The sequence below is a fragment of the Notechis scutatus genome, chromosome 3 (assembly GCF_049901735.1).
Source record: "Notechis scutatus isolate UNSWTSFEM ecotype Mainland chromosome 3, rNotScu1.2, whole genome shotgun sequence".
Taxonomy (NCBI): domain Eukaryota; kingdom Metazoa; phylum Chordata; class Lepidosauria; order Squamata; family Elapidae; genus Notechis; species Notechis scutatus.
Window position 1 is genome coordinate 104,139,131 of NC_142011.1, and position 26,257 is coordinate 104,165,387.

At 37.8% G+C, this 26,257-nt stretch overlaps 1 protein-coding gene across 4 annotated transcripts in view; it reads right to left on the minus strand.

Annotated features, from left to right (window-relative positions):
• Positions 1 to 23,702, minus strand: part of KIAA1614 (KIAA1614 ortholog) — a 43,379-nt gene extending 19,677 nt beyond the window's left edge. The window contains exons 1-6 of one of the 4 annotated variants that reach the window (XM_087960867.1): positions 23,613 to 23,682; positions 17,936 to 18,016; positions 15,607 to 16,575; positions 12,837 to 12,900; positions 5,884 to 6,027; positions 2,642 to 4,248 (exon numbers count right to left, since the gene is read on the minus strand). In XM_087960867.1, coding sequence (XP_087816993.1) covers positions 2,642 to 4,248; positions 5,884 to 6,027; positions 12,837 to 12,900; positions 15,607 to 16,575; positions 17,936 to 17,975 — 2,824 coding nt within the window. In that variant the 5' untranslated portion in view covers positions 17,976 to 18,016; positions 23,613 to 23,682. Of the gene's footprint in view, positions 1 to 2,641; positions 4,249 to 5,883; positions 6,028 to 12,836; positions 12,901 to 15,606; positions 16,576 to 17,935; positions 18,111 to 23,612 lie in introns of those variants that run through there. The other 3 variants (XM_087960868.1, XM_087960869.1, XM_026669237.2) reach the window with 3 other exon arrangements.
• Between the last annotated feature and the right edge of the window lie 2,555 nt (positions 23,703 to 26,257).

Below are 26,257 nucleotides of genomic sequence, written 5' to 3' on the forward strand. Positions count from 1 at the left end.
GAAGATACTGAGAATTTCATTAGATCTTTCTGAATTCTCTACAATCTTTAGAAATATAGTAATAATTCATCCAATTTGACAATAATATAGGCATAGCATTAAATTGTCACAAAAACTTTCTGGCTTTTTAATTTCCAGATTGCTCTAGAAACAAGCTTAAAATGGACTTGTTATATAGAAGGCCAGAAGAAGTAAAATAAGTCAAGAGTGGGCTGGTACTGATGACATTACTTCATTTGATAATGACATCTGCAAGAAAACAGCCAATGTCAGAGGGCACTAAGGACCCCACAGTTCAATCCTGAGCTATAAATATTGTCTTCTGGTAAAAGAAGTCATTTTATTGTAACATATTCTTAATTTTCACCAACAGCTCCCATTTTTAAGACATAATGCTAGTTTTCATATCTGAAGATAGCAACTTAACTAGGGTATTACAATAGTTTAAAAACTCTTCTGCTTATAACTACATAACCAGCAGTATCATCACAATACACATAACACATTGTGACTTTCAGGATGATAACATAAACAACCTACAGCTTGTAGAGAAATTCTTGACAGCTAATTCTAAGTATTCTCTTCCATGCAATAGAGGAGTAATAAGCCTGATGAAAAATATTTATTAACTTAATATTTATTAACTTACTTTACTTACCTATTTTTAGCCAGTGCCTTCACTTTTATTTTTGCCTAAGATTATCAATTCTTTCCCTTCAGCAAATAATTTTACTAACCGATTTCAATCATGGCATTGTGAAGATCTTTCCACTGGATTGGGACTGACTTAGCTTATCAGGGATTTGCAGTTTCTTAATGGTTCCAGTCTTACATTTTCCATGATACATTTTCATTTAAGTAAAGAATCTTTGCTATCAACTCTTCCCTTCATTTGACGGTGTTTTTCATGGTTCAGTTTGTATAATTTGTCACTAGGTTTTTTATCTTTTTTCTAATAACTAAAAATAATTATCATATGTATTCCAATAATAACTAAGTGTATTGTTCTGCTCCAGTCCAGGATGATGCATTATAGTTTTCCCTCTACAACTACTTTACTCAGATTTCCAGATGGACATATTCCTCCAGTCTTAAATTACATTTTGAGAAAACCAAACTATTGGTTTTCTTCCCGATTGACATTATTTTTCTTTTCCTCCTTTTTTTTATTTTCAGAATTGTCAATTGTAGACACCTTCTGTGGGAAAATACCTGGAAGTTCTTGTTAATGGGAAACTTAAAGTTGATAAAACTACAAAGGTTCTTTTTTTTATGTACAGCTTCTGAATTCATTTATTTCTTACTATTGAAAAGGCTAAGAATACTGAAGTACATAGCTTTTTGACAGCTGTTCATGAAGTTGCTCCACATCCTCTGGATGGGTCTGGAACAGTCCATATAGTTTATGGACCTCTCTTAAGTGTAGCTGGTTAGACTGGCTAGGACCTCAGAAACACTATCAGTTTAAATTGCTTGGATTGACAAGAACATCCAATTCTTGAATAACCTAATATGAAATAATGATGCTGTGTGTTCAGTTCACACATGTAATCAGGGCTGTTCAATTATTCTCTGCCTTAGAATAACTGTCTCATGTTTCTGAGCTTTTTCCCATCTAGCTCCTCCTACTTGGAAGTTATTCCCCCTTGAACTACATTAGGATCTGATTTTCCAAGGCTTACAAATACTTCAAAATGTTTCTTTTTTTCAGGACCTTTATGAAATTGAAAGAACTTTCAAATATCAATACATGTTATCAATTAAAGTATGATAGTGTTGGGATTCTATGTTTTAAATTGATTACATTGTTTTATTGTTTACATTATAAAGCATTGCAAACTATACCCTTCTTTGTACTATGCTAAATACCATTACTACTATTTGCATTTATAATCCATGAAAAGATAATCTTTTATTAGATTAATAATCAGTTAATCTTTAAGGACCTACAATATTCTTTCTTTTTGCTACATGAGACTGATGCTACTAATTTCTCCTCTCAAAATTTAATTATCTTCCATAGTCTGAAAGATATGCAATTTGTATGTTAGCTCTTATTCTTTGATTAGTGATGATCAGCTTTCTAATAATTTTGATTGTAATAGTAAAATTGGGAAACTATCAAAATACATATTAAAACTGCACTGTTTAATGTACTTGCATAGTGCATGTAGTGCATAATAGAGTATGCTATGATAAGAGTTAGCAAATTGCACAAATTAGTGGAGGAGATGACTATACAATAGTCATTGTAATATCTTTAGAATCCAGCTGCATGCCTCGGCATCTTGGAAATCAACAGAAAGAAATAGTTACGGCCCTCACGTCTTGCTTTTGGACATTCTTTAGCTTTTGTTTATTTACTTTGGAAAGTCGATGCTAATGAAATATGGGTTTACATTCTTTTAGATATTCTTCCAACTTCTCTAAATATGTCCTCTTAACTTTGTTTTCTCACTGTTGCTTACCTCTTATATACCCTCACTATTTCTTCTTATTCAAATTTGTGTAAATATCCCAAATATTCATGTTCAGACCAAATAGCTATCTTTCAATAAAACAATGTTAACTGGGCACACATTTTTAATGTCCTTGTTGGAGAGATTCTCTTTTTTACAGCCAAGTCAACATGATTTCTTACCTTGATTTTTTCTCATCTTCTCACTCTCCTCAAGTTGCTCATCTCTGCCCGTTATTATGGTTTGGGGCTCTGGCTTGGTAGATATGTTGTTGTGATTATTGGAGGACAAAGCCAAATGTTTAGAGAATATCCCTGGATTCTGCTGGCCATTATGCTCCTCTAGCCCAGATACACCCACATCCTGGAAATCAGAATAGGCAGCTGAAACTGATAATTCGTTAGTTTTATTTATATGTCCAGGATCCTGTTTGATCAATTTGTGGCTGCCTGTTAAAACAGCTCTCCTGTAAGACATTGGGGAGGAGTGAACTTTCCCAGTAGCAGGGGGTGCTGGTATTAGATTCATTAAATTGTTGGTAGTGGCCACCTGCTTTGTAGGCTGCTTGGTTTGGCATAAATGTTTGACTGGCCTATTCACAGGAACTTTTAAACCATCTTGGAAAACCAATTGCTGAGAATAGATGGGAGATATGGGTTCTCTCAGTTGGGCACCAGGTACCTTTGTTTGTGCTTTGTCTTTGTCTTCCTTCTCTATTTGACTCAGATTCATTTGCTGTTTGTTTCCTGGAATGGCTACCTGAGCATCCTGATCTTTTACCTCAGAGCCCCCTTGCAAGCTACAAATTTGTGCTTCATCAGTACCTGACCCAATTTCCGATCTGCTTACGTTAGGAATGTTACACCGGGTAATTTCTTTACTAGTTTTGCAGCTGCCGTTTCCCCATTTCCCATCCCTGGTAACAGTGTTGGCTTTCTTCTCTGAAGAACACAATGATCTAGGGACACCATGACAATTTTTGATTGCAAATTGCAGACTGTTGATGCCAGCTTCTTCACTGTCTGTCCTGTAGCTGTCTGATGTGTCAGTGGTGCTGCCTAAAGCTGAGTCCATATCTTCACTGCTAGTAACTTCGCCAATATACGTCTCCCTGGTGCATTCTGCAAAAACACGCTGCCGAGAAGGAAGGATCCACAATGGAGTCCTTTTGGGACCTAGAGGCTTTGTCCGTGAGTTCTCCTGGGAAGCACCGAGCTCCTTGTTTCCATTAGTGTGAACAATATCACTACCTCCAGGAAGGACATTGGCAATTTCAGGTTTGCCATTCCCAGTTTGGTTGACTCTAGTGTCTGCTGAATTGTTGATATAAGATCCACAGGCATTACACTTGCTTTCTTTATTGAATTGAGGAGGCTTCCCTTTTTCAGAGCTTCCTTCATTGCTCTGGTGAGTATGCATTTTGGCTCCTTGTCCCATGCTTTGATGTTCCCAGCTAGGTTTGTTGATGCTACTCTCTTTACGCTGGAGGTCGCCATTTATATAGTCAGCAAGATATGGTTTGGAGAGCAGTGGGCCCTGGCCAAGAGATAACAGAATTGAATCTAAGGGCCGTTTCTGACGTTGCTGCAGACGTTCCAAATAGCGAACTTCAGCATCCCTTGCAGATTCATCCTCAAAACGCACCCGAGAAGAAGATGATCCTTGCTTCCTCTGCTGCCCATAGCTGGAGTCACCACTAGAAGAATCACTCTGGTTTCCACTAATGTGGCTGTTTCCATCCTTCAAAACAAAGTCTTTTGTGTCTGCAACAGAAGATCTACAGGTAACCCTATGAACCAAAGAAAAGATTATTTTTTATTACTTGGTGAAACTATCCACTTTGATACTCATTTCATCTATCTACAAACCTTTAGCAGAAGGGACCGTTTGTCTTAATGTCTTAATGGCTACCTATTACAGCCTAATGAAGAACCAAGCTTTCTAGTATTGCTCAGGTCTTTGTTACCTAACCTCATTTTGTCAATGAGTAAAAATAAAATGTAATATGCGTCTAGCTCCTTGTACAATCATCAGATCAACAAGAGATCTAGCATTTTGTTACAGTCCTAGCATACAACAAATCAGCAAGTTGAATGTATACTTCTAAATGAAGAATAACATAGGACTGGAAAATGGCTGGGATATGCTGTGGAAAGTTGAAATTGCTTGGAATAATATACGATATAATACAAGACATAATCAGATAATATCTGAAGACAAAAATTAGTTTCAAGTAGGGGTCACATTCAACTTGCAAACCAAGTTCAGATCTATTTACTTTTATAGGCAAAAGTAAATAATTATCAGACTCTGGTTATATATATGTTACATGTTACAATGGTGAAAGGGCAATGCTTGTGAATGCATTTAAAGAAGTGTATTTTACAACTATATGTTGATTTATTTTTCACATATCCATGTCCTTCCTGAGTTTTGTTACACTAATGGAAAAAAGGCCCCTGGGCTCCCCAGAAAAACCAACACAAAATAGCCTCTAGGTCCAAAATATTTCTTCCAGGAATTGAAGTGTTCTATTTTTAAAGAATGGGAAAAGGGAAAAAAACATGGAAACTATTTTTTTTCACTAGCTGCCTTGTCATTGTAGAATATACTATCTCCTGAAATACATATAGCCTCCCCCTTCTGTAAATGTTTTTAAGAATTAGCATTTGGAGTTGTTAAAATATGCAACAAGGATTATCTCTAATATTTGTTTTTGCCAATTCCTTATCTTTATATTATTGCCATAATTATGTCACAATGTTTATTTTATGAGATTACTTGGATATTTATGAGATTACTTGGATATTAGCTGCCCAGAGTCTCTGGAACTGAATGAGATATAAGTATTAGCAAATAAATATTTATTTTGTTTGTGTTTATAATAATTTTTGATGCATTTGGCGTATGAAAAAGTTTGTGCAGAAAGAAAATTGAAGCACTAAAGATGTGATTCACAATAGAAATAGCAATTTTTATAAAGTTTAAACTCCACTATTTTTGAAAAACTGCATTTTATAAAATTACTGTGATGTCAGAAAACATTTAAGTCTTATGCATCCTCATAATTAATATTTTATTGCAAAGGACATCTAGACACATGACAAATAATCTCATTTGAATCTCATTCTTTTACATAGCATTATTTGAATAAAATGTTTATGTTTACTTTCATGGTTTCCTTCAGGTAGATAATATTTAGGCTCTGAATCAACATACATACATTTATTTAATCTATCATTTTTTATTCTTGTACAGCATTTTATTTGTAAGATGAAAACTTTAAATGATTACAGATGGCATATCCTGAATGGCATATCCTGGAAAAAATAACCCACACAGTCTTCTTGACTAGAGTTCCTCCCTTCTCATGCCAATCCAGTCCAGATCCTCAAGGCTACCAAATGGAAATGACCAAGCTTACCTCTTGTCTGGGGGGGCAGTAAGCAGGATGTTATGGCTAGCTCGGAGCGGGTTTGTCCTGGCCTTCATGCGAGCTCTCTGTAGCAGCTGCTTGGCCTGTTCATGCCTGGGGCTCAGCTCCAGCTTTTGGTTAGGAACAAAGACCCTGCAGGCAAGGCAACAGAGAACAAACAATGGTGGATTAGTGGGGAGGGGGTGAAATACAGATTAAGAGTGGTTTAGAGTGGCAGTATAGTGGAGAGACACCATAGTTGTAGAGGTTGAATTGAGGCTTCCACTGTAGCCTGACTTAAAATAGAGGGTATTTTTCATGGCCAATCTATTCTCAAGCAGACTAATGATCAGACATCAGGCTAGCCAGAATATCAACAGTAAGAAGACAGTAGCAATGCTAAAGTGTTCAAGAAAGATATACGCTTAACATTTATAAAATAAATGTAAAGGCAGGCATTTGTTCATGTAAGAGTAAAGGGATGCATGATAGTAAAGAGCTATTTACAGTGTTCTATGTAAAAAAAAGTAGAGGTAAAGATGGCCCAAATTTGGCTTTGATTCCTTGTGGAAGCTTTGGTGCAGCTTTCCTGGCACTGGTTGCAGGCATGGTCTGGCTTCTTCCCCATCCCCCCCACACTTTTCTTTTTCAATCCCAGTTCTCCCACCCAAAGACAAATCACACTAACCTGCTTTTCCCCTGAAATCAGGCAGAAGCAAGGAGAATAATCAGGCTGTACCAATTTTTGTGAAGATGGACTTCCAGAATTCAGCTAATGGAGTATGATTATACACTGCTTCAGATTTTTATGAGAAATATCACACACACACACACACACACACACACACACACACACTCCTTGACTTATAATCAGTCATTTAGTGACTGTTTGTAGTAACCACAGGATCCAAAAATGAGTTATGACCCAGTTTCAAAGTTCCAATATTTGGGCTCCTCTTGAAGTCATGTGCACTTGGCCTGCATTTATATTTATGGCTGTTTACAGCCCCCACAGCAATGTGACTGCAATTTACAACATATTTACTGGAAACCAGTGTTTACTTCCAGTTTCCTGCACAAATTGTCACATAGCAAACAATGGATTAGTTTAAAAGCTGTGGTGTTAAGACCACAAAAAGGCCTTAAAACCAGTCTGGTCACATGGTGAGCCACTTTATGGCAGTCACGACTTACAACCGTTATTGCAGGCTCAATTATGCATATAAATATTTTTAGCAGGTATTTTGCAGATAATACTATAAATGCCCCACAACAGTCAGACAACAAAAATAATATGCATTTTTTTTAGATCTCTTAAGAAAATAAATATAAAATAGTGGATACAATTAAAAAACAAATGGCTTTCTCAGAGATAAAATGTAAAAGAGAACATCTGAATATTGACCATTTGTACATTTTGAAATGTATGGTTTGTCTAACAAGCAAAATACTGTATAAGCAACATAGTACACTATTTTCATTTAGACAAATTACAATGTCTTTTTATAATTATAAATTTATTATATTATCCTTCTTTCTTCAGGGAATTAATTCCTCCCCTATTAATATTACCTCAGCTTTTCATTATTCCTAAAACATATAGAAGCTGATATTGCTGCTTCTTTAAACATTTGCCATATTATGGTTTGCCATCTTATCATGTGACCCATTTTCTCCCCTACAGAGCTTACCAACACACTCAGACATTTCCTATTTGTCTTGATCATAATCTTTACAATTACTTTAATCAGCTTAGTGAGTCACTTTGGCTGACCCAAGTTTAACTCTTTCAGCCTAGAATGTGATTGCACATAGAGGCTAGTAATAAGCATACAGCTTGTTTTTACAGGTCTCTTTCAGACATGAAGAGATAAAGCATGTCTCCAATGATGTTTGGCAACCTATTTGAAATATCATACTTCCTTTAAAATTCTTCAGACACTGATTTAAAGAAACCCCTCCAATGAGATACATTATGCTTCCAGGAGCGCCTGCTTATCTATGTATATTTATTTAATATTTAGCCTTTCATTAAGCAGCTCAAGGTAGAATAGATACATCTCCTAGGATATAGGTCATGTTGAGGGAAAGAATGGCCCAAAGGCATGTAATGCTGTCTTCCAGAAAGCTAACTAGGTGGGAGCCTTATCATCCCAAATAACACTATTCTGATAAAGTAAATTCTTTAGAAAATAAAACATATGACACATTTTCTGCAAAACACTTTGTTTCAAGCGTCTCTCTCTCTCTCTCTCTCTCTCTCTCTCTCTCTCTCTCTCACACACACACACACACACACACACACAGAAACAAAAAAGTATACAGTACAAGAGGCTCCATATCATATTATGTCTTGATTTCTAGCCTCATATGTATTTGTGTTCCAGTCTGTCAAGCTCCATCTGGATCTTGAGCCTATCTTTTGGGTGTTGGCTATTCCTGCCAGTTAGTATCATCTGCAAATTTGGTAAGTTCCCCTTCTATTCCCTCATCTAAGTCATTTATGAAGATATTGAAGAGTACTGGGTCTAGGAGAGAACCTTGTGGTACCCCAATGTTTACTTCCCTCCATGTAGATGTAGTACCATTAAGGACTACTCATTGAGTACGATTTGTCAGCCAGTTACAAATTCATTTGATGGTGATGCTATCTATCCCACTTTTTTCTAGCTTACCAAAAAGGTGATTTACTTATACTAGTCACCAGGAGGCAGCACATGACAACTGTTGTCCTTATTTGAGACTCTTCAGGCATATGTAGCCATGGATATATCTCTGCCAGGAATTGAACTCATGGTGCACTGTAGATAACCATATTTTTCAGAGTAGATGCTCCGAAGTATAAGATGCACTTAGCTTTGGGGGAGGAAAACAAGAAAAAAAAATCTGCCTCTGCCTTCCAACAATTTGCATACTTGCAGCACACAGCAAAAAGCCTGGTCAGCTTCATCACAGCTTCATCACAGCTAGCACCAGCAGCTGATTGTCGGTTGGATCGGCCTCCCGACGATCAGATGTTTCAGGCCCCCATTTTCGGCCTCCACACGTCCCATTTTCCACCCATTCCAATACCCTTCACCCAGAACGGGCCAAAAATGGGGTGCACGGAGAGCCAAACGGTATGTACAGAGGCTGAAAATGGGATGCTGAGGCCAAAAATGGGCATGGAGCCGAAACGGTAGGAGGCTGAAAATGGGATGCTGAGGCCAAAAATGGGGCGGAGGCGCGGTACAGAGGCTGAAAATGGGATGCTGGGCCAAAATGGGAGCATGGAGACCAAACGGTATGTACAAAATGGGATGCCCAAAAATGGGAGCATGGAGACCTGAAACAGCTGAAAATGGGATGCTGAGGCCAAAAATGGGTGCACGAGGCGAAACGGCAGAGGCTGAAAATGGGATGCTGAGGCCAAAAATGGGGCACAGCGGCACAATGAAACAGCTGATCATCGGAGGCGAAGCTGACCAGGCTGTTTGCAGCAAGGAGGCAAATTGCTGGGAGGCAGAGACTGAAGGGTGGGAGCCGGCAGGTGGGTGGGGCTTTGGCAACATTTGCTGTATAAGACCACACAGACATTTCCATCCACTTTTGGAGGGGAGTGCATCTTACACATTGAAAAATATGATACTTCCTTGTAGGGAGTCACAAAGAGAAGAAACAAACAAACATCTCTCAAAAGAGGCACCCAATCTCTGCAGCACTGCACTGTTGCTATGTATGCCCTATTAACTTTGAGTTAGGTGTTTGGTTTAGAGATAAGAGGAGGAACAAGCAATTTAATCAAATGTTTGGAATTGTTCTCTATATGAAATTAATCTCCAGGCCTCTTTTTCCCTCTCCTTCTTTTAAAAATATATTTAGATATTATTTTATTAGCTCTGCTTAGCTCTCTTTATTTGGTTTGGCACAATAAAATTCTTTTCAAAGTTTATATCTACTAAGCATCTTGTACATGCCTTTGAGTCAGCATTGACTCCTGACAATTGCCTGATCTAATCCTTGCTGTTTACTTGGTTTTCTTTTTTTCGGAAGTGGTTTGCCATTGTCTGCTTCCTAGGGCTGAGAGAAAATGACTGGCTTAAGGTCGTTCAGCTCACTTCATACTTAAGCAGGAACAGAACTCAGTTTCTCAATTTCTAACCTGTTGCCTTAACCAGTACACCCAACTAGTCCCGATTAAACATTTAGGATGAACTTAATATAAATCAAATTTCAGAAATATTTTTGAGCTGATCTTTCTGCTTTTTAAGTTGGACATTTTCATTTTTTTCAAATGCCCTATTTGATGACAAGTATAAAGTTTGATTTGTATTTTGAATATATATTGCAGCTTCAATTATATGTACCGTATTTATCGGCGTATAACACGCACAGGCGTATAACACGCATCTTCATTTTAAGAGGGAAATTTCAGGAAAAAAATTAATTTTCTAAATAAAAACTTTGAAGCAAAATAAGGGTAGCTCAGAACTTTTTTTTTATTAATATTATTACCACTTATAAGGTAAATCAGTGGTCCCCAACCTTTTTGTACCAGGGACCGGTTTCAAGCAGAAAATTTTTGCAAGGACCGGGGGAAGAGAAGAGAACGAGGCGTCCGCTCCACCACGGGACTCTAAGGCGGGGCTTGTCGCCCCTCGCGCCCGTCACCCCCACCCCCCCCCGTCACCACGTGTCCCATTCCGCCTGCCGCCTGCCTGTTCTGGTTGTTTGGGAGCAGCTGCGGAAAACTTTTGCCTCTTTACTCAGCGCTGTTCCGATCACCAAGGCAGGCGGCGGCGAACGGCCTCGGGCGGGCGGGCGGCGGGGGGGGGCGAGCGGGCGCGGCCGGAAGCCCCGCTTCTTGAGCGTCTGTCTGGTGGAGGCGAGAGAGCGACGAGAGCACCCCAAAAAAACAGGCGTGCTCCTCCCCCCTTCTTTCTTGTGTCCTGACCCCGACCCAGCGCTCACCAGGCCCCGCCCTCTCCGCCATACCGCACACATTGCCCCCTATTCGGAGAGTAATACTTGAACATACATTAATATATGGAAACATGCTGATCTCTGTACCAAGAATTTTATGCATTTTTCTGGATGATTTGGGAGCATCAAAAATAATTAATGTTTATGTTTATTATAATTTTCGAATTCTACTCTTTGCCTTACTGTTTTTCCCTTCTACCCCAGCTCTGCCCTGGTAATTTTTGAATAGGGCCTATGGCATGCTATGCAAAATAGAACACAACCAGTGACTAGTGATCACAGAATGTGACTACCATTAGCATTACAGGAATGGGGCAAGTGATTAAATCTATTTTGCAATGTTACAACACAAGTGCAAAAGGGCGAAGCTAGCATTGTAATAACACGACAAAGATCTTGTTATTCCTGCATCATTGTGTTTACGAATAGACAACTATGCATGACTCTTCACACACAAAAATTGCTTCCTTTAGACCTACGAAATGATTTATCATTAGAGTTGATGGAGCATAATAATTCAAGAAGTCTTGATTGAAATTTTGCTTTGGCCATAAACCAGCTATTGTGGCATTTGGCAAACCATTGCTTCTAGCCTCAGCTCTCCACAGCAATAAATGCTGACCTAGAGCGATATACAATATTACATACTGAAAAGATCTGCACCGGCAAACTTACATGATTATCAGAGGTGATTTAAAGACTAAAATGGGCCTCTCAAATGAGGTCATTTATGCATTTTCAAACTTGGTCCGCAGAGCTGGAACACAAAATAGATCTGTGTAAAGGTCCTCCTAGCTACAACTGCCAGTTGGTCTGAATTGATCCAGAAATTTAGGAAAACTTCCAAATTGTGCACAAGCTCTACTATCTGGGGTAGTCAGCCTATACAAAATTAATTGGGGAAATCTTTGGAGCTGGGCAGCTTCCAAAACCATACCACTTGATCTTCTTTGAATTGAATTTAAGCCAATTCATCCCCATTTAAACCCTAGTTGAGATGTAAACTGGGTATCATCAACATTGAGTTGAGATGTAAACTGGGTATCATCAACATACTGATAATACCTAATGGCCTGAAAGAAGTTAGACATTTTTTTCCTACATGTATTTTGATAAATGTATATTTAGAGCAAATGCCAAACTGAAAGAGTTTTAAGATATTGCAGGATTCAATCTGGGTCAGTCACCTGGACCAGAGGTTTAGTCTTCCGAGCTTTCAGACTCCTGGTGACCACACATCCTGGTGAGATTGAAGTTCCCCAAGGATTGGATTGGATCCTGCAATATTATCCTGGGATACATATATTTGCCTTCACTCATGAGTTTGAACATATGTTGTAGTAATGCCCATTGTCATTTAGAAGAACTCTTTTTTCCCCTTAACAGAGGACTGAAAACCCCATAACATCCTAGCTTAGTTGGAAGTTGGACTTTGAAGAAGCAGGACAGAAAGAACATTGATGCTTTTGAACGTTGTATTGGAAAAGGCTCCTGAGAATATTGTGGACAGCCAAAAACAAAACAAAAGGCCAAATAAATTGATCACTGAACACATCAAGCCAGATTTCTCACTCAAGACATAAATGTCCAGGATCAAATTATCCTATTCTGGCTATATTATGTAAAGACTGGAAAAGGATCTAATGCTGGGGAAGGTGGAAGAAACAAAACAAAAAGGGTAATCAGCAGTAGGAAGGAGACTTAATTACAAAGGCAATAGATGCACTATTGCAGAGATGTCAAACTTGCAGGGTCATGTTGTCATCATGTGACGTTTTGTGACTTTTTTCCCTTTGCAGAGCTGGGGTGTGTGTGGCCTGCACATGATGCATCCAGTCCGCAGGCTGCCATTTTGGCACTCCTGCTTATTGGAAGACCTGAAAGACCATGTTAGATACAGATCTTCATAGAAAAAATCTACATGGTCAGTAGGAGTCAAAAATGACTTGATGGCATATAATCAAACAAACAACCTTAGTTTAGTAGCTCTGTAATCTTACCGATAGCCTTCAGAATCCTGTAAGGAGACATTACAATCCCAGGCTCCATCATTTGGCATAATCTCTGTAACATGTGATAAAAGAAGTATTTAAGTAATTTTGTTCATTTTAGTCCCAAGAAACAGAAATACATTAAAATAATACCCTTTCAGTATTCTTCAATGCTGATTTTATCCATTTTTTCATGTAAATATGGACCTAGTGAACTTTTTGGTCATCCACACTCAATAATTTCCCTACAAAGGAGGTATTTGCCACCAGCAATAATTATTTAAAGTTTTAAACCATTTACTTATTTACATTAAGATTTTTAAAGATGAGAAAGGAGTGGGGGAGAAAAATGTCCAAAGTAGACAAACAGGGAATGTCTATGCTTCCTAGGATTAGGTTATCCATGTCCATATTTCATTAATTAAAGTTGTTAAAATGAGGTACTATAAGAATACCAATAGTATAATCAATATAATACAAATGCAAAATGCAAGAGTCATTTTTTTTCTGAAAAAAAGATTTTAGGATAAAGACAAACTTAAATTTCATGTGGTTCAAACTGATATATAACATTATAACCCAAACATATGTTCAATTTTAGTTAAAGTCTATAGCAGATTTACTTCAGAAATACAAATTATTTTAAATATTGAAGGATACTCCCACAGCTTAATTAGTCATTCTTCTGCAGAAGGAATTTAGCATACTTTCCAGTAATAAGAGTACTCTTATAGCACTTACCATATACAGAGCTAATTCAGTATACTTTGTGGGAATGTCAGATTTAGTAATATGCAATAGAAAAACAGAAGGTTTGAAATTCAGCTTTTAAAATGTGTGTCAATCTATTATAAATAATTTTCCAAAGATTGTTGAACGTTACCATATTGCTATCAAATTGGGAAAAATTATCTAACCCAAGCATTACCACTATAAAAATATTTAAAGAACAAAATGTCAATTTCAGCAACCCATGCTGAAATAACATTACCACCAGTAAAACATCTTGTATCAGTTCTTCTTACCTTAGTATAATATTGTATGAGGATTTAGTATTCTTTTTCCACTATGATATCTATTGTGGCACATAAGTTACTATACCTAAATTCTGCTCCCATTTAATCATATACTCTAAGAGCCACTGTGGCGCATTGGTTAGAATACAGTACTGCAGGCTACTTCTGCTGATCACCCACTGCCAGCAGTTTGGCAGTTTGGGTCTCACCAGCTCAAGGTTGACTCAGCCTTCTGTCCTTCCAAGGTTGAGGACCAGACTGATGGGAGCAAAATGCTGACTCTGTAAACCGCTTAGAGAGGGCTGTAAAGCACTGTGAAGTGGTATATAAATCTAAGTGCTACTGCTATCTTGTACAGTTCACTGCATCAAATGCACAGTGATAACTTTTAATGTAATGAATTATAAAATGAGGTACAGAAAATGATCTGTCCATTAAATGAGAATAGCTATATCTTTCGTTTACCCTTTTTTTTTCTTTTTGCAATCCTGTACTCCCTTGCTTCAGGGTGGAGTCAGGGCAACTGAATGGAGATGAGCATTAACTGGCTGGATGCCCTTCCTGACACCTACGCAGAGTTTGCAGCAGATATTTTCTTTGTGCCCTGATTTGTGCCGATTATGACTCTCAATCTTCTAAGAGTCTTCACCTCTAGGCTACCACGCCGCTTAGCTTTAGACTACAAATATGCCCATGGAAATTGTTATTGGAGCTGTTGATACTTCAAAAATTATTCAGAAATGCTTCAGATCTTTCAGAATTTTCACTGTAATATTTAAAGCAGATCATTTATTTTTTTAGGCTACTGTATGCCTTCTTTAAGTCTTGCATCCTGGAAAATATTGGGCTGTTTGAATGAATAGGAGATGCTGTTCTCATGCTTGGACATGGGCAGAAACAATTATTTTGAATAATTTTTGAAAAGTACACAGTGTTAAATGGTATAAAGTGTCATGCAAGTATCAAATTAAATAGATTATATGTTAGTTGTCAAGCCAATAAATCAAAATTTAAATAGTACTTTACACTTTTATTCACCTGTTTTCAATATCAGATGTAAAAGTTTTACTCAAATTATTTCAACTAACTTCACAGTTATACTTCCTTATCTCATCATCCTATTTGAAGGATGTTAAAAACTCTCTTGCATACTTATATATACATATGACACCATGTCCATTAGAAAGAATAGAGATATACTATTGTCAACATTTCCAAGTATTCCCTAAATAACATGAGAAAAACTCACAGGGAAATATCAGTATACAAGTTCATAATGTGTATATGTTGCTCTTTCCTTTCCCTACCTATTGATTTTAAAACCAATCATTTTTCATTTTTGGTCTCTTTTTTAAATGGAGGGATTGATCAGAACCACAATTAAAATGTAATTAGTTTCACATTTTCTTCTTTGTTACAATCACACAAGAAAATCAATGACCATTATTAATAGATGTAAGGATTGAATATAAAACACACAAGAAAAGATCAAATCCAAAGTAAAATGGATTTTGGATTTATCATCAGATTTTACTTCTCTTGGAGATCCAGAGAAAGAGGTTAAAAAAATACAAGTTTAGATCAAAGCCCAATGGTCGGATAACCTAAAAGATGAACTATGCAAAATAAATGGAGAAGGAGCTACAGAAATCTGGTTGTGTTACAGATTCTCTGATGTGATAGTTTCTGAGACATTTTATCACCTATCCAAATTGCAAAGATATTTCAATTTTGATGACCCAGTTTTCATCACATCAACCTACCATTATTAGGCCCAAGATGTTGGATTTCCTTCTGGTAAGTATCCAAAGTATGCGGTTCATGCGAATAACTTCTGTTCAACTGTGATATGCTCAGCATCTCTTGCAACTTAGTTCGGTTTCTTTCCACTCTCTCTGCTAAAGACAAAGTACTGACATTGCTGCTGCTACTGCCAAGACTGTCCCAGCTCTCCGTTCTCCAAATCCTCCCAATTGATGCCATCTCAGAGGTGTCATTCTTTTTCATAGAATTGCTGTCAAACTCCTTAGGCCAAATTAGATGGTCTTCTCTACCATTTGTTTCTTCAAAAGATGTTGGGATAAAGGAAAGGTCCTTTAAAGAGCCAGTTCCAGAGATGGCACTTAAGGGTACCTTTTTCGTGGAGCTTCCTAAAGAATTATTTTTATCTGGTATGTTTCTTCCTGGGAGCCTCCTGAATTCCTTTGGTGGGCTTATGCCTGTGGACTCTCCTGTTACCATAGATTGTGTTTCAAAATCATTGATGTATGGATCTGGAAGGCTTGTTTCCTGAAATTCCTTCTGCATCTGATGTGGATACTCAGTGCTATCCAGCAGCACATCTGTCAAGTAAGTGCGGATTTGAGCTTGTGGCTCCACTACTGCATTCTGAAGAACAGGGTCTCTTGGTGGTTTTCCCTTCCATTCTTTAAGCTTCCTTAGAGAAGCCTCTTCCTGGGATGTTGCTTCAGTACGCTTGTTTATGAGGTTCCTTTTCTCTTTAAGAGCTTTAACCTTGGACTGCAAAACAGAGGTGGACTTACTTACAGACCCTTTCTGTCCCACTGGAATCCAAGTTGGTCCACTAAGAGAAAAATTATTTACATGTTCAGAGCACTTGTCAGGCTGTTTGGGTCTAGAAGTATTTTTAGCACACTGCTTTATGCTGCCTATACTTTTTTCAGTAGAGAAATTTTCCTCCATGGTCTCGTGTTCAGCTGGTAACAAACCTTCTGGGGGAAAACAAAAATTGTTTGAGCAAATCCGCTTGCTTAGCTCGGGAACATTTTCCAAAGTTAATATCTTCTAGAGTGGGCTGACACCTTCTGTCTGGGGAAGGACCTTTGTACAGAGCTATATACTAAAAATACTAGTACTCCATAAAGTATGCAAAATTCTGTACAATATAATCTGACCTCCAGCAAATTCACACATTCCATTATTTATGTAGACTGTATTCTAATTTCCTTACAGGGAAAAAATTCTGGTGCACTAAAGCCCTTTCTCATTACTGCTGACAACAAAGCTTCTATTACATGCTAAAATATTTAAATAACTACATTAACATTACACTATATTTTTGCCAAGAAAATCTGAACTGTATAACCTATACAGCTTATACAAATTAAAATTTTCCAATTTTGTACGTTTATTTTGTATACTAAGATTTTACTTAGTCTGCTCTGGTTCTGCTAATCATTTGGAAGACCAAGAGAGCCCTGTTATTTTTCAGGGCCCTAAACTTTTCCCTTATTCAGTTCCTACACTCCACAACCCAGCAGGCAGGCATGGTTCTTATATACTTATTGAAACAAGTGTGTATCTGAAGTTATTACATCACAAAAGCTTGCTTCTGGCCATTGGACACAATGCCCTGGGCCACTATATTATGAGGTTACTATAAGGTAATTAAAAATAGATTCCTTCAAAGGTAGAGTGGCTTGGAAGTCAGACATTTGAGATTTCTTGGAATGAAACATATTTTACCAGCTTAACAAGGGATGTTACTGGAAAAAAAGTTAAACGAAGTGTGCTGTCAAGCACATTTTAGGAGCAAGTTGTTAAAAGTGTGGAATTGAAGCTGAGGAGCAATGCAAAACAGAGGACCATTCTATCTCATGATTAGAATTAAGGGCCAAACTCTTGTAAATATTGGACATGGTCCAGTGATAATTTCAGCAACTCTTGTCTCTGGGGCCAGAGATGTTATAGAGAAAATTTGCCTACACCCAAAGTAAGCAAGATGTTAACTCCCTAACACTAGAAAGACTTCCTCATCTATAGAGGACTGCAAAATTCTTGCTTTAACACTCAACACCTTTTGATTAGGGACCCCACTGAACTCAAATCCTCAAATTTATAAAACCTACGGGGCATTCTCCTTCCAATCCTTGCCCAGATTGTAAACTGAGGGAAAACTTTTTCCATGCACTTAGCAAAAAAAGAGAGCAGCAGATAAAAAGTTTCCACGGAAGAGCAACAACGTTACCATCTCCTAAGGAGACCAACAGGGATACTCACCCAGCTTTGGGAAGTTCCTTCTTGGGAAGGGAAGGAGAAGGGAGGACATCAGTACCTGTTCCTAAAACTCACCTTCTTGAGAAGACGTTTCTCCTAAGTCCATCCAAGCCATAAGGATTTGTGAGAATGGCAGCCCATTTCTCAGAGAACCGGCTACCGAAGAAAGGAGGCACTAAATTAACTCTTCAAAAAAACGGGAAAAAAAAAAGCTTGTTCTTTCCGGCTTTCCGTGGTGGGGATCATCTTTTCAAATGAATATTGCCGATATTTTCTCCTCCTTTCTGACGGCCCAAGCTCAGGCTGTTCATTAGGGTGGGAGAAAGTGCTTATTACGACCCTGGCAAGAGGCCTCAGAGCGGCATTTGGAGCCGAGAACAAGCGAGAGAGCAGAGCAGCTTAAGGCTCCAACTCCTCCTCGGTTATTTGGGGGGTTGGTGGGGGGGTATATCTACGGCTCTGCTAAAGTTCAGCTGAAGTGAACCAGGAGAGCCCCCTTAGGCCTCAGCCCGTCTGGAGGAGCAGAAAGGCCGCTTCCGGCGGGGGCTTTCGGCGCCTCACCTCCCTCAAGGCAAGCGAGATGCGAAGACAGGCGAAGGAGTGTGGGCCTCGGCTGGAGTTGGAGTAACTCTTCTCAGCAGCGCTATGACCTCTCCTCCCACTTTCTCCCCCTCCTCCTCCTCCTCCTCCACCCCCCCTCTGCTTCTTCCAGCCAGCCAGCTGTGTACGAGAAAAGCCTTCGCCTTGGGAGCCAGGACGGGCTTTTTTGGCTGCTGGAAGCTGCATACCAGGGAATCCAACCAACAATCATTCCCGCTAACCGCAAGAACGGGCTGCTCCCAAAGCCTTGCCTGTTTAGCAGGGCTCTTGAGTTGCCATGGCGACGGCTCAGTGGAGCCGTCCAGCGGGAGGAGGGCCGGGCGGCGTGGAGAAAGGTGCCCAATGTGGCCCAGGGAATTTCATTCAAATATTATTCCCCTTGACGGGCCAAAGAATGTTCTTAACACATTTACAATCTGTAACTCTACACTTCAAGGCCAGATCTTTTTCCTTAAGTCTACTGAAGAGCATTTTGAGGCAGCAGACAGGAGGAGGGTGAGAGGAAGTTAGGCCATTTCTGAGTGCTATTCAGGAATGTCCTTTAATTTAGCTTCCTTATTACTCTTTTTTACAAAAACCTGGGTAGAATTTTAAATTTTTCAAAATTCAAAGATTTAGAAAAACAACAAGACATAGAGGCAGTTTTGCAGGGAAGAAAGTGAATCTAATATATATGTCACCTAATACATTTGTTTAATTAATATGCGATATATATCTTGAGACATAGTACGGTATATGAGAAGAAGAAATTGAAATAAAAATTGCTGAGAGAAATCCAGATATGCCGAAGAGAAGAACCTCTTCTGGAAGGTAAAAGAATAGAGACAAAAGCCAGTCTGTTCATCAACATAAATAAATCTCTAAGGCAATGTCAATAGGCAATGCCAACCCAGTATAAATGGGAGTAGTAGTTGAAGTGGTAACACATTTATTTGTTGAGGCTCAAAGGTTCACAGGGATGATGACTCTGGTCAGAAAATGAATGAATGTCTATTATTTGTGAACATAGCTATGGCAGGTCTAGACAAATATCTACATGGAAGGAAGTTTGCACTGGAGTACCCCAAGGCTCTGTCTTAGGCCCGGTGCTCTTCAATATCTTTATCAATGATTTAGATGAGAGGATAGAAGAGGAACTCATCAAATTTGCAGATGACACCAAGCTGGCAGGAATAGCCAACATTCCAGAAGATAGGCTCAAGATATAGAAGGATCTTGACAAACTTGAACATTGGGCACTATCTAACAAAATGAAACTCAGTGGTGAAATAAGGTTCTACATTTAGGCAAGAAAAACCAAATGCACAAGTACAGTATAGGTGATACCTGGCTCAATAATAGTAACTGTGAGAGGGACCTTGGAGTCCTACTGGACAATCCCTTAAATATGACTGTGCTGCAACTGCCAAAAAAGTCAACACAGTCCTAGGCTGCATTAACAGAGGGATAGAATCAAGATCACGTGAAGTGTTAATACCATTTTATAATGCCTTGGTAAGGCCACATCCAGTTTTGGTCACCACTAAATAAAAAAGTTGAGACTAAAAAAAAGTGTAGAGAAGAGCAACAAATATGATTAGGTGACTGGAGGCTAAAGCATACGAAGAATGGTTGCAGGAATTGGATGTGTCTAGTTTAATGAACAGATGATCTAGATGTGGCATGATAGCAGTGTTCCAATATTTGAGGAGCTGCCACAAAGAAGAGGGAGTCAAGCTATTCTCCAACACAGGCAGGACAGGAAGCAATGGAGGGAAACTAATCAAGGAGAACACAACCTAGAACTAAGGAGAAATTTCCTGACAGAACAATCAGTGGAATGACTTGCCTCCAGAGGTTGTGGATGCTCCAACACTGGACAACCATTTATCTGAAATGGTAAAAGGTTCCCTGCTTGAACATAGAGTTGCACTAGAAGACCTCCAACACCCTTTCAACTCTGCTCTTCTGTTATTCTGTTAAGTATAAAGTGCAGAGATATCACAGCAACAAAGATACATAAAATGGTCCTTGACTTACAACTAGTAGCTTAGTGACCAAATGTATGACAGATACCCCCCAAAAGCTACTTACGACCTGGTTTCAAAGATATGGCCACTTTCTTGAAGTCTTGGTTGAAGTGATTTGGATCTGTTGGGGGAGGAGGCATGGTGGTGGCTTCTCCCCACAGTGCACTGTCTTTATTTCTCACCTTGGGGAATGACACTTACTTGCAGAAGGAAGCAATGCAGGCAAGTGATGGAGCAGCTTAATCTCCTTTTCCAACATGGGTTCTGGAGCTTCCAAGTGAGAGTTTCGTGACAGGGACGGAGAAGAGGATGTGGCACCTCAGGGTACCCACAAGACCCTTGTAGGAATCCCGAGGGGAGGGAACTGAAGCATATAGTCTTTCAGGGTGAGAGAATCCTTGGAAGGTCAGAGGCAAGGGTTGCACTAGACACCCTACAGCCTATCCCACTTTAATGCACCATAGGCCCTGTTTAATGACAGCATTGAGGAGAAGAGGAATGTACGATTAAGCAAGGTGATCATGTGGAAGCTTCGTTTAACAGCTATCACACTTATGACCATAATGGGCAGGCTCCATTACAGTTGTTGGCCAAGGACTACTTGTACTGGCAAGGCTATAGTTTTCCCACTTGTAACATAAGACAAAGCTGAATGGGCTTAAAGAGTAGAAAATGTGAACTAAAGTTGGTGACAGAATTAAGAGCTGCCAAATAGATTGGCACTTTGAAATACCTTTCAGAACGAAAAGAGAACTTGGGATTGTCCATAAGTGCTTCAGACAGCTGTTGATAGCTGTTCCTTAAGAGGAGACTGCAAGACAGTGGTTTTCAGTGTGTTTAAAGCTCTGGGAAATGAAAGAACCTGTTTCTGCCCAAACCATTGTTGGAACCTTTACGGACACAAAGTTTTTATATTTCCTTTGATAATCACTTTTAGAAATTGCTTCTTAATTGATTTTCAGATATTGGGAATCTTCAGAAAGATAAGTTTCTTAAAATATCAGATGAGTTCCTTTTCATCCTTAGTGAAAGAAGATTTAAAGACAAATTTAAAGACTAAAAAAAATTCATATTTAGAATAAACAGCAAATAATGATAAGAGCTTTGATTTTGGAAAAGATTTTGGTTGTTTTGGTTTCCTGAAAAGGTAATAGAATGGGACTTTGAAGGTTGGATAGTAACAGGAACCAAAAGAAACTAAATATTACATTTAAAGAAGTACACTTATATTTGACTTACTAATACAGAATGGAGCAAAACATTTTCATGTTGGAAGATACTTGTAAACAATGCACTTAGCAGTCAATTTTAAGAATCTCTGCCAATGTAGGTAGATTGTGTTTTAAAAATTATACGGAAGAAGAGCAAGTTTTACCAGTCAAGACAGAGACTGATTTTAATGTGGATTTAAAAATAATAGCCAACAAGAATGATATGGAAAAAATGCTGCACAGGATATGCAAATGAAACTGGCTGTTGTTTTCATAATAAGGGATATACAAATAACAAACCAAGAGAGTGACCTGAATAACTTTGCCATACTGGATTTACAGGGGTATGAAGATAGTTCACCTCCTCTTAGTGCACCCTGGATACAGGGACATCCAGAACTGAACAAACCAGCAACTGCTGGCAGCCAGATTACTCTATAGGCTTGGCTTTCAAAATACATGGCAACAAAAGCCATATACTAAATAACCTGGATTTACAATATTTGTTAAAAAACCTTATTAAAGTTTTGAAAAATTTTGTGAGAAGGAACAAAAAAATGAAAGTAAATCAACTTCTAGGGAATTATTGGAAGGGATTTGTCAGCATAAGGAATCAGGACCATCCATGTAGATCATAGCATAAGCAATTTATTGAAGCCTATACACAAATATCTGGCCAACTAATGGTCATCACTAAATTGCGCTAGAAAAGGGTCAATGGAATTCAAAGGGGGACTGGACTTGGATCTGTTTTGGCAACACAAGAACTCTAAACTGATGAAGCATTTTACTCTGGCCCCCAACTCTGCCTGCTCTTCTCTTACAGGATTAAAAATTAAGATTGTTAAAAGGTAAAGGAAGGAATATACAGTAAATTTGGTTTATTTGATCAAGGTTAAAATTGAGGTGTTATCTTTGCCAAGCCTTATTGGACTTTTGCAGACTAGGGTTAAATAATGGGGCATTATAGTTTATAGATAAAATATGAGATGGGGAAGAAGAGGTCATTTTTTTATATTTTAAGAGAAGGTGATAAGTTACCAAACTGTTCACACTTGTGTGATATACAGTATATATAACCATATTCTTATTTTCTAGTTTCTTTTACTTTTTTGCATTTTCTATTTAGGTTTTTTCAGTTTGTAGTAGTTTTAATCTTTTTAATCTTTAATACAATTTTCTATAAAAAAAGAGAATGATGAAAAAATGGTACTTAAAACAAAAATTGTTGACAAATACCATGTGCTGCAAGAAGGACAAATCATTTCAGTACTAGTGATACGGTATTAAAACAGATTTCTCCAAAGATGCACTTCTAAATGAAGCTAAAGCTCTGACATCTGCAATGCAAATACAAGAGAAGATCTTGATCTGGGGAAAATAGAGGGCAATTGAAAGTGTCTGACAGAAGAAAAGGTTTCTAGACTCTACATTTGATGACATAAGCATAAACTTAGAAAATTTCAGAAAGAGTGACTAACAGAAAATTCTGATGAAATTATTTCCATATTGGGACCTGAAAAAATAGGAAGAAACTAAATGACAACAATACACACAACTCTGAGACTTTGTTTCAAATAAAAAATGTTGTAACAACTAAGGCTTGTTTATATAATACAAAACCTTAAGTAACTGCATTTTTCTAAAACAAATAAAGGAGCAGGCATTTATAACATTTTTTTTTTTTTTGGTTTCTCTTAGCAAAGAAAACCTGTTAAGAATTATTTATTTTGAGAGCAATATCAGGCATGTAACTGAGGAAAAAATGGAAAATAAATTATATTTGTGTACTCTTAAGAGATCACTCTTCATGGAATGGTTTTAGGGGATTTCCTAAATACAAAATGCAAAACAATTCTGCAAGCAACATTCATTCCTTGCCTTAGCTTTGTTGTAAGCAGAATAATGTAATAATTTAAAGAAATGTCTTACCTGGATATCATCAGCTACCTCAGTTAAATCCAGCAACCCTCAAACTGTTATGAATTCAAAAGAAGATTCTCTTCTTTTGAATAAAAAAAATAAAATGGAGAGTAGCTTTTCATTCTTGCCCTACTGGTGGCTTTGTCTCCTGCACTCATCACTACAAGGCATATGTCCCAAGAGGCTGGTTTAAGCTGTGGCTTTTGATATTCATGATTGGTTTCATAATCCTGATAAAAAAGAAAATCACTAGGATTATGAAATTGTTTTAATCCACTCCTGACCCTTCCATGACTGTTGACTTTAGTGTGTAGGGAATGCTACAATAAATGCTTTAAATCAGTTTTGCTTTCTAAAAACAGGCCTGCCTGATAACCTGTTAAATTGTGCTAAATGTGAGCTCTTTTCTCCCATTCATTAATTCTAAAAAAAAATGCTTCAATTCCCAGTATATCCCCATTTCCAAATATTATCAACTCTAAGTGGGGATGAAATAGCATCAATTGCAGAGTTTTGTCCACATACTTATAATGTTGGACATTTGTGACAGAATAGAATTTATAATATTGTTTTGAATTTCTAATATATAAAGATGGCAGAAGAAATGCATACTTTGTCATCCAGTGTGTACCTATTTATAAGATAAAATATTCATTTCTGACTGCAAAGTTTTTAATATGAATTTTTGCAACTATCAGGTTTACTGAAGGAAAAGAAGTGTCACCACAGTCTGTATCCTTTCAAGTTCTTGAAATTTCTGCCTTTAGGGAACACCCCCCCAATATAGGTAGTCTTTGACTTACAACCACCACTGGAACCAGAATTTCCATTGCTAAGCAAAGCAGTTGTTAAATGAGTCAAATCTGATTTTACAACTGGTGCCATGGTAGTTAAACAAACTTGCTATATGTTAACTGAATCATGCAGTCATTAAACAAATCTGGGTTCCCCCACTGACTCTGCTGTTGGAAGCTGGCTGAAAAGGTTGAAAATAGTAAGCATATTACCCCAGGACACTACCACTATAACAAATATATACCTGTTGCCAAATTTTGATCATGTGATACCATGGAGATACTGTAATGTTCATAAGTGTGAGGACTAGTTGTAAAATACTTTTTTCAGTGCCATTATAACTTCAAATGTCACTGAATGAATGGTTGTAAATCGAGGACTATCTGTACAAATAATCAGTTTAAACAATTTAAATTCTGGCCAAAGAGATTATTTAACAGATGAACAAATGTTTTTAAAGAGGGAGATGCAAAGATAATGGTTAAAACGACAAAGTAGATGGCTGAGGCCAATTTAGTTTCTGGACCCTTTTATAGTTGGCATGAAACTAGATTACCTCCAAGGAATGCAAATTTTAAGGTAAAAAGGCTGTCCAGTCTTACATGTACAGCTATGTGTGTATTTCATTGTGTACAGTGTCCAAATGCTAAATGATATAGTGTTTTATACTTTAAAACGAACAAGTGACTACATTTCTCCTCTATGCATTAGATTGATCAAAACATGTTTTACTCTGCTGCTCCAATCTCAGTTGATGGTGCCAGAAACACTACACCAATGGGGCAACAAAAAAGATATTAATCAATATTACAGTGACATTATAAGATACAAGTGGAGCGCAGTTAAGATGCTGGGCTTGTTGACTTGAAGGTTGGCAGTTCAAGACTCAAGAACTGCATGACGGGGTGAACTCCCATTGTTGCACTTCTCCCTAAAGTTGGGCACGAATGAACAGGGGAAACCTTTATCTTTTTATAGGAGACAATCCTGAGCCATCACACCTTGATTATTGTTATTTCAATTGAGATTTTGAAACAAAATGGCCATATTGTTCTATTTGGAGGTGAACCGTACTCACTGCCCACTCCACCTGATGGATTGATTAAAAATATAATGAACTCAATTATAACTACAGAAATGCATGAGAATGATCTATATGAATTAGATATGCCATATGCACTCTCTAGTGTGAATATGTTGCTGATCTGTCCCTTTATGCTAATCATAAAATTTTACATATTTAACACTGTATAGATGCATGTGTTTTGTTCTTAATGCTTGATACTATTTACCTTTGGTCTATATGCGTCAGTATATTAACAATTAAAAAGTGAGGAAGCCTAATTCCCTTAATTTGGAAAACAAGCATTATATCCTAGCATAGAAACCAATGGATTTAACTAATCTTCCACTTCCTGACTTGCCGTCATTGTCCAAACAGTGCTAAATGCTTTTCATAAATGCTATTGTATCTGAAAACTACATTTCTTCCCTAGCTTTTGGAAAGACTGTTTTAGATCTATGTTATACATTAGGTCTGTAAAGCACTTTGGAATTGATTCAAAAAAGGTTCTTTGGAGTGTGTGAAAATACAAACATAGCACCATATATCTTTAAGGTAACCCAGGATTTTTTTTTCTTGTTTTTGCTGCAAAAAAATAACATGGCTGCTATCCTTTGGGAAAGCTGAATTTCATGGATGATACACTTGGACAACACTAATATGGGATTTTTTTCTGCAATAGCTGAGGTTCAAATGATATGAGAATTACCCAGATGACCTACTGGGGAGCATCAATTATATTACTCAGCTAGTGAAAAACAATATTTGCTGTCTAAAGTTCAATCTCATCAGCTTT